Consider the following 12,194-nt stretch of genomic DNA (forward strand, 5'->3'; position numbering starts at 1 on the left):
AGCCGTAGGCGATCAACCTCTAGCAACAACCTACGTGCCTTGGTCTTCATGTACCACAACCAACGACTCTGCAGTGGAGCAATTGATATGGAGGAGGATCAATCAATCAATCAAATGTATTTAAAGAGCCCTTCTTACATCAGCTGATACCATAAAGTGCTGTACAGAATCCCAGCCTAAAACACCAAACAGCAAGCAATGCAGGTGTAGCACGGTGGCTAGGAAAAACTCCCTAGAAAGGCCAGAACCTAGGAAGAAACCTAGAGAGGAACCAGACTATGAGGGGTGGCTAGTCCTCTTCTGGCTGTGCCGGGTGGAGATTGTAACAGAACATGGCCAAGATGTTCAAATGTTCACAGATAACTAGCAGGGTCAAATAATAATATGATTACATTGAGATACAGGCCTAGATGAGCCTGGCCCTTGGTCACCCCCCCCACCTCATTATGTTCAGAAAATGAGCTGTGTTTGTTTTCAAAAAAGCACTTTGACTCAAACTGTTTTCATGGAAGATGAACTTGAGATATATGTCTTAATATATGTCTTAATTGCAGATTGAACCCCAGGTGTTTCTTTTGTCCTAGTTTCATATGTTTTAGTACCTACAGATTATGGGGGCATTTTGTTATGTTGGAACTCTGAGCTTCCATCCCATTTTTTGTTCAGAAAAAGAGCTGTTTGTTCAGGAAAGTTTGAGTACTTTAAATGTTTCTAATTGTTTTTGTATTATGCATTCTGCTTAAAATCTTCATAAAACTGATCACATATGACTTTTTATTGCTTTATATGAAATTAACGTGAGAAAAAAAACATTGCAAAATGTTTCTCAGAATTTCCGAAAAGCTTCCACAATATCAAACATTTTCGGAAGTAGACATCAGAAAGAATGTCGCGAAATCCTGTATTATGTTGGTAGATTGTCTTTATTGATGTCAGTATAGTCACTTTAAATAATGCCACTTTAATGTTTACATATCTTACATTGCTCATCTCATATGTATATACTGTATTTTATACAATCTATTGCATCTTGCCTATGCCTCCCGGTCATCGTTCATCCATATATTTATATGTACATATTCTTATTCCATCCCTTTAGATTTGTGTGTATTGGGTAGTTGTTGTGGAATTGTTAGATTGCTTGTTAGATATTACTGCACTGTCGGAACTAGAAGCCAAGCATTTCGCTACACTGGCATTAACATCTGCTAACCATGTGTGACCCATACAATGGATTTGATAGTAACATGATAATAAAGGATAACAGATGCTATACACTGTTGTAATAATATAACATCACACTGCTGATATAAATATAATGATAGCTCTCTTGTTTTGGTTGAAATATCTATTTTCGTTTGTTTTGCCTGACTTCTTTCCATCACAGGCCAGTAAAACATGCACAATGACTACGCTGATACGACGCTCACGAAAATTTCCTGCAGCATCTCATAATCCAAACTCACTCGGAAAGTGGATACGTTTTTCCCGCTTCCTTTACGAGACCTCACCATTTCCTAAAGTTATTTTCAGCCAAACAATTAGCTACAGGAAATCAGTTCCAGGTAACCTATTGTTAATTATTATTATTTGTTTTAATGATGCTTGTAGCACGGTCTGTAAACCAACGCATTCAATGATGAAACGGAAGTTATTGCCGCGGCCTGGCTTTGTTGTTATCCTAGCTAGCTAGCCGTTAGCTAGCTAGCAACACATCTCCCGTCCAACCCGTTTGTGTAGCTAGCTAGCTAACATGCTAACTTTATTTCAGGGTCCACGGTTGAAGTGTAACTTTTATTTCATAGGTAGCCAGCTGTCGTGTCATCGTGCGTAAAATGACTGTTGCGAGGAATTAGCTAACCGGCTGCTCCTTGTTTAGCCACAGGCCTTTTGGTAGGCCGTCATTGCAGATAAGAATTTGTTAACTGATTTGCCTAGTTAAATAAATAAAACAGAGATGTTTGGTTTAGCTATTTAGGTAACCAGCTAGCAAAATTAGCAGGACTAACCGTTGCTAAACTAACGTTAACAGGTGTTGTGCCGAAAATCACCCCCCTGACAGAATTCAGCCCCCCCCCCCCCCTAATGCGTGAACGTGCACGCACGCAATTCTACATTTTCTTGCCTGCCGAAAAGAAAATAGCCTCGCTGAACCCCCCCCCCCCCCCCCCTTATAATTTCCTTAATTTTCTGTCTAGAGTCAAATACTTCCAGTGGCAAACACTACTGGTCAACATGAGCCACCAAAATACTTTATATAGAACAAACTTCGCGTCAGGATATGCAACCGAAATTAATAATTATTGTATGTGTGTTATATTAAACAGAGAGGGAGTAAACGTGATCAGAAATCTCAACAAGGAAGCAAATCGCAGCAATGAAGATTTGAGTGCGTGCGCGTTCACGCGAAGGGGGGGATTCTGGCAGGGGGGAGATTTTCGGCACAACACCAGCTACCAGTTTATGCAAACGTCGAATCCCAATGCTTCGAACACACCTACAGTAATCCAGGAATACACTTTTATATTTACTTTCGATCGATTCAAAGAATGCACTGGCTATGCAAAGCAATGCTGTAAAGCAAGCACATTGTCCCATTGGAAATGAATGAATGTACTTCTGGTTGTACCAAAATACAATAATGCTGTCGGTGTGATCAAGGCGTAACGCTTTTTCAAGCAAATTAAGAAGGAATATCGACATAACTTGTAGCGACATCAGAAGCAAAATTCCATCAAAATAATAAAATACAGTTGTGAAACAGGCAAGAATAAGGAAGTACTTCCGGGTCAAGGATCTTTTGGAATCCTTCAGAATAAGAGTTCCGTCATAGATATATGGATATACTGACAAGATGCATGTCTCTCCGCCCTAATAATGGGAGTAGTTGTCCACAAAGCTGCCCGGTGGGCTGTCTAGCTCCCGCCTATCCTTTCTTTGAATTGGTTGATACATCTCATTATTGTAATCATTTTTTGAATATTTGATGAGGGTTGTTGACGCCAACCGCCTGTATTCAACGGAGCGAGATGGATCAAATCAAATGTTATTGGTCACATGCACATGGTTAGCAAATGTTAATGCAAGTGTAGCGAAATGCTTGTGCTTGCAGTTCCGACAGTGCAGTAATATCTAACAAGTAATCTAACAATTAATCCATAACAACTACCCAATACACACACATCTAAAATCTAAGTAAAGGAATGGAATAAGAATACACATGTTCAAAATAGTCCTTGTGCTCCATGGAGTTGTATGGTTTGTTTAACTTTATTCATTGGTTTTTCATACATTTTAAAGTGACAACTCTGTGTCTACATCACTCTGTTACCTTGGAATTGCCCCTAATTCTAACACAAGAAAATGCTTGTGTTTCTTATAGCCTATAGGCGAATGTTTGAATAGGCTCCTGAGGATGGGGTGGTAATTTCAATCACTGAGTGTATCATATATTAGTAATGAATTTGAACTGAATGTTTGTACTCAACAGCCAGTGTTTTTCTTCACTTATGGCCTTATCTGACTGACTGTTGTCGTCAATCCTATATTTATTTTATGGAAAAGGGTTTCCTGCTGGACGGGATGTGTGGTCAGCTAGCTTAGATACATTTTTGCTGTCTTTTCTGGAGCTATACCACGACATAGGTTTGTGAAAATCACCTTGAACTCTTTGGGTCTCCTCTTTTAGATTTATCCAGCCTACCATGTCTGAACCAGGTTCTGGTTGTGGTGTTCCAGCCCAGAGAAGCTCACAGCGGGGTCCAGAGTTGCTGTCAGTGAAGCTGGGGGACTGCAGTCAAACAGTGGAACTCAATGTGATTGTCAAAGAGGAGGAGGAGGAGAGAGAAATCAATGAGGGGGAGCGAGAGGAGGACAAGGACTCTGTTGACTCAGGTAAATTCAGGCTAAAATCCTCTTTGGTTCAGAGAGTTGAACAACCCAAAATAGCTATTGATTTTCTGGTTCATTAAGAAATGTAAACTTAGATATGTTTTTGGTTGTTAACTTCTTGAGAATACAGGGGGTGCTGTTTCACATTAGCATAATTGCCTCTACAGACTAAACTGCCTCTTATTCAATTATTGCTGTTACTATATGCATATAACCATATAGCATTGGATAGAAAACAAGCTATGGTTTCTAAAACCGTTCCAATTGAGTCTCTGAGTCAAACACAGGTCATTTCACAGCACTTTCCCTGAGCCAGAAAAAGATTGCAAGATGTGTATGCTCGCTTCAAAGCTCTGCCTATATATGGTCACGCGACCTATGACCCGAATGACACTTCCTTCTTCTTCCTCTGGGTGTCTGGAAGACGTCAGAGGAGAAAGTTTTTGTTTATCTTGTACTGACGTGAAATAAGATCTATTTCTTTAGCGTGACCGACAACTTCCGGTTTCTGAGATGCGCGTTTTCAGAGGTGGCATTGTCTTTTGTTATGCTGACGTTACGGATGAAAACTATCTCCGTGTCGAAGTTTGTTTGATACATGTGACCATATCACCGTAATGTATGTTTTTTCAATATAGTTTAATCAGATTATTAGAATTTTTTCGGGAGTTTTGCCGTGTTCCATTCTTTGAGTTTTTTAACTTTGGACATGGACCGTGCCAGTCGACCAGTACCCAGGCTAAATGAAGAGGGGAAGTTGCCATTGTGAATGGATTGAACGACTCATCAGGACTAAGGACACCTTGATCAACATTCTGATGAAAGACCAGCAATAGTAAGACCCAATTTACGATGTTATTTCATATATCTGTCGTGCATGTGAACTGGTCGCGCGCGTCCAGCTGGTTTTGGCTGGCCTGGTTATGCTAATTAGCTAGTTATGCTAATTTCGCTATAAAACATTTAAAAAATCTGAAATATTGTTTGGATTCACCAGATGTTGGGCTTTCAATGTCTGTACGCTGTGTATTTTTTCTGAAATGTTTTAAGACAAGTAATTAGTTATATAACGTTGGTCTCTGTAATTGTTCTAGCTGCATCAGCACTATATCAGATTGCAGCTGCAATGTAGAACTGTGATTTATACCTGAAAAATGCACATTTAAAAAAAAAAAACTATGCTATACCATAAATATGTTATCAGACTGTCATCTTAAGAATTTTTTTGTTGGTTAGTGGCTATCAATATCTTAGTTTAGCCGAATTGGTGATAGCACCTGATGGAGTAAGAAACTGTTGGAGTAAGAAAATGGTGTCATTTTGCTAACGTGTTTAGCTAATAGATTTACATATTGTGTCTTCCCTGTTAAACATTTAAAAAATCTGAAATGGTGGTTTTATTCACAAGATCTGTGTCTTTCATTGGGTGTCTTGGACTTGTGATTTAATGATATTTAGATGCTACTATTTAATTGTGACGCTATGCTAGCGATGCTAATCAGTGTGGGGGGTGTGGGGGGTGCTCCCGGATCCGGGTTAGGTACTCTGTAGAGGTTAAGTCAATTAGACCATGCCAATTTCAAGTTAATCTTTCAAACAATATATATATTTCTGAATATTTAGGCAAGCTAGCTGGCTAACTCATTGATTCTGCTTTGTATTATACCCCTCGGGCCTCTGTATGTGTAAGAGGGAAGGCGAGTGTCCACTGACCATTTGGCAATGCATTGTAATTTCACAATGACATTATCTATGTGTGATGCTATGCAACAAGCCCCTTGCAAAGTATTTATCTCAATACTCTGTCTCAATACTCTAATCCAAATTAATGTTGAATCCTGCGTTGGTAAGCTTAAAGCCTTTGTTTCTTTGCCAGTTTCTGACCATATATATGTTCATATTCTTACAGGGGAGATCCCCAACCCAGACACCGTCAACAAGTCCAGTTCCACAGCATCAAGACTACCTGGGCATGGGAGTTACTCGTGTCCTCAATGTGAGAAGAGTTTCAGTTCCTCAACTATTCTAAAGAATCATCAAAGAGTTCACACTGGAGAAAAACCTTTTCACTGCTCTGCATGTGAGAAGAGTTTCAGTGAGAAAGTAAACCTTAAGAGACACGAGAGAGTACATAGTGGAGAGAAGCCTTACCACTGCACCCAATGTGGGAAGAGCTTCAATCATTCTGGAAGCCTTAAGGAACATCAAAGAGTACATACAGGGGAGAAACCTTACCACTGCACTCTTTGCAGGAAGTATTTCAGTCAGCCAGGAAGCCTTAAGAAACATCAGAGAATTCATACAGGGGAGAAACCTTACCACTGCTCACAGTGTGGAAAGAATTTTCGTTTCGCAGGAGACCTAAAGAGTCATCAGAGATCACACAGTGGAGAGAAGCCGTACCACTGTTCTCAGTGTGGGGAGGGATTCACTCAGCTCAGGCGTCTTAAAAGTCATCAGAGGATACACATTGGAGGGAAGCCTGTCTGTGCTATAAAGGTGATTGTCAAAGAGGAGGAGGTTGAGAGGGAAATCAAAGAGGAGGAAAAGCGAGAAGTTGAAGAGGACAATAGTGGTATAGTTGACCCAGATACATCACCATTACCTGGTTGTAGTCTTTACCCCTGCCATCAATGTGGAAAGAGTTTCCGTTCCTCAAGTAATCTACAGAATCATCAAAAAGTACACACAGGAGAAAAGCCTTACCACTGCTCTGAGTGTGGGGAGGGATTCACTCAGCTACTACGTCTTAAAAGCCATCAGAGAATACACAATGGAGGGAAGCCTGTCTGTGCTTTAAATGTGATTGTCAAAGAGGAGGGGAGTGAGAGGGAAATCAAAGAGGAGGAAAAGCGAGAAGTTGAGGAAGAGGAGGACAATAGTAGTGTAGGTGACCCAGATACATCAAGACTATCTGGTCGTGGTCGTTACCCATGCCATCAATGTGGCAAGAGTTTCCGTTCCTCAAGTAATCTAAAGAATCATCAAAGAGTACACACTGGAGAGAAGCCTTATCACTGCTCACAATGTGGGAGGGGTTTCAGTGAGAAGGTAAACCTTAAGCGACATGGCAAAGTACATAGTGGAAAGAAGCCTTACCACTGCACCCAATGTGAGAAGAGCTTTAATTATTCAGGAAGCCTTAAGGAACACCAGAGAACACATACAGGGGAGAAGCCTTACCACTGCTCTCTTTGCGATAAGAGTTTCAGTCAGCCAGGAAACCTTAAGAAACATCAGAGAATACATACAGGGGAAAAGCCTTACCACTGCTCTCTTTGCGGTAAGAGTTTCAGTCAGCCAGGAAACCTTAAGAAACACCAGAGAGTACATACAGGCGAGAAGCTTTACCACTGCTCTCATTGTGGGGGGGGTTTCACTCAGCTAAGAAGTCTTAAAAGTCATGAGAAAATACATATTGGAGGGGAGCCTGCCTGTGCTTTCAATGTGATTGTCAAGGAAGAGGAGGAGGAGGAGGAGGGAGAAAAGAAAGAAGTTGGGGGAGAGGAGAATGACGTGAAATAAAGGTGAAGTGAGGATACATAAGCAACTCTACAGGTATTGAAATTCACACCTATCCTTGCAATTGCATCTTCTGTGACAGCATGGTCATGGGCAGCACCATTTGAGTTTTAAATCAGTAAGGGCTTTCCTGCACAACTGTAAAATCCGACTGTAGCCTTGTCACAGCCAGGTCAGCAGTCGGGGTAATTCCGTAACGTAATAGTATCATCCGTATTTAGATGAGATCGAGACAAGATCATTAACAACTATAGTGGTTGCTGTAATAGTGCTATGCCCAGGCCTAAAGCCTGATTGGTTTACATTAACAATACATGTCTCATTGTAAACCAGGTTGCCTGTCCGGGCCTAAGCCTGTGTTCCTGGCCTTGACCCAAGCATCATTTATTTTATGAATTACTTCTGAACAGGATACCACCACCTAATGTACTGCAGTGTGAATAGACTGAACAAGATACCACCCCCTAATGTGCTGCAGTGTGTACAGTCTGAACAGGATACCACCACCTAATGTGCTGCAGTGTGTACAGTCTGAACAGGATACCACCACCTAATGTGCTGCAGTGTGTACAGTCTGAACAGGATACCACCACCTAATGTGCTGCAGTGTGTACAGACTGAACAGGATACCACCTAATGTGCTGCAGTGTGTACAGTCTGAACAGGATACCACCACCTAATGTGCTGCACTGTGTACAGACTGAACAGGATACCACCACCTAATGTACTGCAGTGTGAATAGTCTGAACAGGATACCACCTAATGTGCTGCAGTGTGTACAGTCTGAACAGGATACCACCTAATGTGCTGCAGTGTGTACAGTCTGAACAGGATACCACCTAATGTGCTGCAGTGTGTACAGTCTGAACAGGATACCACCACCTAATGTGCTGCAGTGTGTACAGACTGAACAGGATACCACCTAATGTACTGCAGTGTGTACAGTCTGAACAGGATACCACCTAATGTACTGCAGTGTGTACAGTCTGAACAGGATACCACCACCTAATGTACTGCAGTGTGTACAGTCTGAACAGGATACCACCTAATGTACTGCAGTGTGTACAGACTGAAGAGGTACAAAGCCAAAGTTGGTGATTTACTGCTACCTGCAGTTATGGAATGTTAGCTCAGGACTATAATTCATTGGTTGACTCCTCCTCCTGACCTCCTCCCGACCTGGATGGAATTATACGACCTGGATATAGTGCACTACATTTGACCATGATTTTGTAATGAGATGTTTGACGAGCAGGTGTCCACATACACTACATCGGTTACCACAACATTGGTTACAAAAATATCTTCCTTTATCTTTTTTTATAATTTTCACATATGTTGATTTTGGGGTGGTGCTGGAGATGATGAATATGTAGTAGAATGTTTTTTGAAATGTCCCTTTAAAGGTACTTATGCTCATGTACACGACTAACATTTAAATGTAAAACAGTTCACAGTAGCATAATCTATATTTGACTTGAGCTGAATACTGGGGCTGAGTCTGTATGTAGTATATACAGTGGGGCAAAAAAGTATTTAGTCAGCCACCAATTGTGCAAGTTCTCCCACTTAAAAAGATGAGGCCTGTAATTTTCATCATAGGTACACTTCAACTATGACAGACAAAATGAGAAAAAAAATCCAGAAAATCACATTGTAGGATTTTTTATGAATTTATTTGCAAATTATGGTGGAAGATAAGTATTTGGTCACCTACAAACAAGCAAGATTTCTGGCTCTCACAGACCTGTAACTTCTTCTTTAAGAGGCTCCTCTGTCCTCCACTCGTTACCTATATTAATGGCACCTGTTTGAACTTGTTATCAGTATAAAAGACACCTGTCCACAACCTCAAACAGTCACACTCCAAACTCCACTATGGCCAAGACCAAAGAGCTGTCAAAGGACACCAGAAACAAAATTGTAGACCTGCACCAGGCTGGGAAGACTGAATCTGGGTAAGCAGCTTGGTTTGAAGAAATCAACTGTGGGAGCAATTATTAGGAAATGGAAGACATACTGATAATCTCCCTCGATCTGGGGCTCCACGCAAGATCTCACCCCGTGGGGTCAAAATGATCACAAGAACGGTGAGCAAAAATCCCAGAACCACACGGGGGGATCTAGTGAATGACCTGCAGAGAGCTGGGACCAAAGTAACAAAGCCTACCATCAGTAACACACTACGCCGCCAGGGACTCAAATCCTGCAGTGCCAGACGTGTCCCCCTGCTTAAACCAGTACATGTCCAAGCCCGTCTGAAGTTTGCTAGAGAGCATTTGGATGATCCAGAAGAAGATTGGGAGAATGTCATATGGTCAGATGAAACCAAAATAGAACTTTTGGTAAAAACTCAACTCGTCGTGTTTTGGAGGACAAAGAATGCTGAGTTGCATCCAAAGAACACCATACCTACTGTGAAGCATGGGGGTGGAAACATCATGCTTTGGGGCTGTTTTTCTGCAAAGGGACCAGGACGACTGATCCGTGTAAAGGAAAGAATGAATGGGGCCATGTATCGTGAGATTTTGAGTGAAAACCTCCTTCCATCAGCAAGGGCATTGAAGATGAAACGTGGCTGGGTCTTTCAGCATGACAATGATCCCAAACACACCGCCCGGGCAACGAAGGAGTGGCTTCGTAAGAAGCATTTCAAGGTCCTGGAGTGGCCTAGCCAGTCTCCAGATCTCAACCCCATAGAAAATCTTTGGAGGGAGTTGAAAGTCCATGTTTCCCAGCAACAGCCCCAAAACATCTGCATGGAGGAATGGGCCAAAATACCAGCAACAGTGTGTGAAAACCTTGTGAAGACTTACAGAAAACGTTTGACCTCTGTCATTGCCAACAAAGAGTATATAACAAAGTATTGAGATAAACTTTTGTTATTGACCAAATACTTATTTTCCACCATAATTTGCAAATAAATTCATAAAAAATCCTACAATGTGATTTTCTGGATTTTTTTTCTCATTTTGTCTGTCACAGTTGAAGTGTACAAGTACAGGCCTCTCTCATTTTTTTAATTGGGAGAACTTGCACAATTGGTGGCTGACTAAATACTTTTTTGCCCCACTGTACTAGGGCTGAGTCTATATATAGTATATACTGGGTCTGAGTCTATATATAGTATATACTGGGTCTGAGTCTATATATATTATATACTGGGGCTGAATGTCCCAAATGGCGCACTATTCCCTCTGTAGAAAAAAAGTAGTGCACTATAGAATAGGGCCCATAGACAAATATAGTGCACTACTTTTGACCATGCACCCTATTCTGTAGTGCACTACATTTGACCATGGGCCTTATTCTGTAGTGCACTACATTTGACCATGGGCCATATTCTGTAGTGCACTACATTTGACCATGGGCCCTATTCTGTAGTGCACTACTTTTGACCATGCACCCTATTTTGTAGTGCAATACATTTGTCCATGGGCCCTATGGGCTATTCTATTGAATACAAAATAAGTCCATAGACTCCAGTAGAATTCAGTTGTGGATATTTTTTATACATGATTAAACTCAGTAGAAGGGCTGGTTTGTATTGACATCAAGTCTATTGTTATTTCATGATCTGGATGGAACCGGTGTTTAAAACAGGGTTTTGAACCTGAAAGTATTTTCCAATCATTTTGTTCTGAACAGAACCGTTATTGTTTTTTTGTTCCATTCCAGCAAAGTAAAGTTCTGAACCGGTTCGAACCATGACGTGCTGGGCATCTTGTTGTTATGACGTGTATTATCTGAATTAGGCCCACGGAAGTATACCTACGGAGGAGCGGCTTCTATGATGAAGCTTTGAATATCTTTGAACTTCAGAGAGATGGCTTTAACTAACGTTGGACCAGAACTATCCCTTAATCATGACTCTCAGTTCTATTACAGTACAGAACTCCTAGAGTTTTGGAAATCGAGACCAGCTAGCTAGCTAACAAGCTAGCTATCTAGACCAGCTAGCTATCTAACAAGCTAGCTATCTAACAAGCTAGCTATCTAACAAGCTAGCTAGCTAACAAGCTTGTGTGTGCAGAGCCGCACCAGAATTAAAATAAAAACACGTCTTACCTTTTTTGTAGTTAATGAATCCAATGTGAAACGTGATAACTATAGTATCCTTAACTAGCATTGAAATAGTTGATTAATGATCTCTAATTAAACCTCTCTCTCCGTAATGTCTGAATCACGCCTGTAATGTCAGTAGCTACAGTAGACTATGCATGCTTCGGTGGGAGGGGAGGGGGAATGTAGCCTACACACACACTGGCAAAGAGTTTCAGCAGGCAGACACTGGAATACATTTCTGAGTGCATAGGGACTGGAAAAAAATGCCTGGAATGTAAAATAACATTATTAACCAGTTCCCATGCTTTTAAAATAACTGTTCTGTTCCGGAACAGTATAGATCCCTTTTGTTGTCAGTTCTGGTTCTGTTCCTTGAAATTCCGGTTTTCTTTTCTGTTCCCTGAACTGGTTCCAACCCCTTGTTTAGAATATTGTAAAGTATCCATTAATTAAATAATAAATGCTAACAAACTGTAATCTTCTTCTTCATTGAAGGTGGATGATGTTGGTAGATTGTCTTTATTCATGAAAAGTCAGTATTGTATCATGGTGATGATAAATCACAAGAATAAAAGATGCCATACATTAATTGTTGGAATAATATAACATCAAACTGCAGGCCTGTGTGGGATTATCTACTTTACGCACAGTCTCTTCTCTACTCGTTCATCTGCCCAGAGAAGAGGCTACTCTGGTGAATGTCTGTGATGTGTAAA

General features: G+C 41.0%; 1 protein-coding gene across 2 annotated transcripts; it reads left to right on the forward strand.

Annotated features, from left to right (window-relative positions):
* The first annotated feature begins 1,318 nt into the window (after nucleotides 1-1,318).
* On the forward strand, nucleotides 1,319-11,955 carry LOC129848872 (zinc finger protein 271-like). 2 transcript variants are annotated; one of them, XM_055915967.1, is made up of 3 exons: nucleotides 1,319-1,565; nucleotides 3,689-3,894; nucleotides 5,801-11,955. In XM_055915967.1, exons 2-3 carry the CDS (start codon nucleotides 3,705-3,707, stop codon nucleotides 7,414-7,416), a joined length of 1,806 nt encoding a protein of 601 aa, XP_055771942.1. In that variant the 5' UTR covers nucleotides 1,319-1,565; nucleotides 3,689-3,704; the 3' UTR covers nucleotides 7,417-11,955. The 2 variants fall into 2 exon arrangements, with proteins under 2 accessions (XP_055771942.1, XP_055771943.1); XM_055915968.1 differs by having other exon boundaries at nucleotides 3,699-3,894.
* Nucleotides 11,956-12,194: the final 239 nt, after the last annotated feature.

Source organism: Salvelinus fontinalis, unplaced genomic scaffold (assembly GCF_029448725.1).
Source record: "Salvelinus fontinalis isolate EN_2023a unplaced genomic scaffold, ASM2944872v1 scaffold_1248, whole genome shotgun sequence".
In the NCBI taxonomy this organism is placed as follows: Eukaryota; Metazoa; Chordata; class Actinopteri; order Salmoniformes; family Salmonidae; genus Salvelinus; species Salvelinus fontinalis.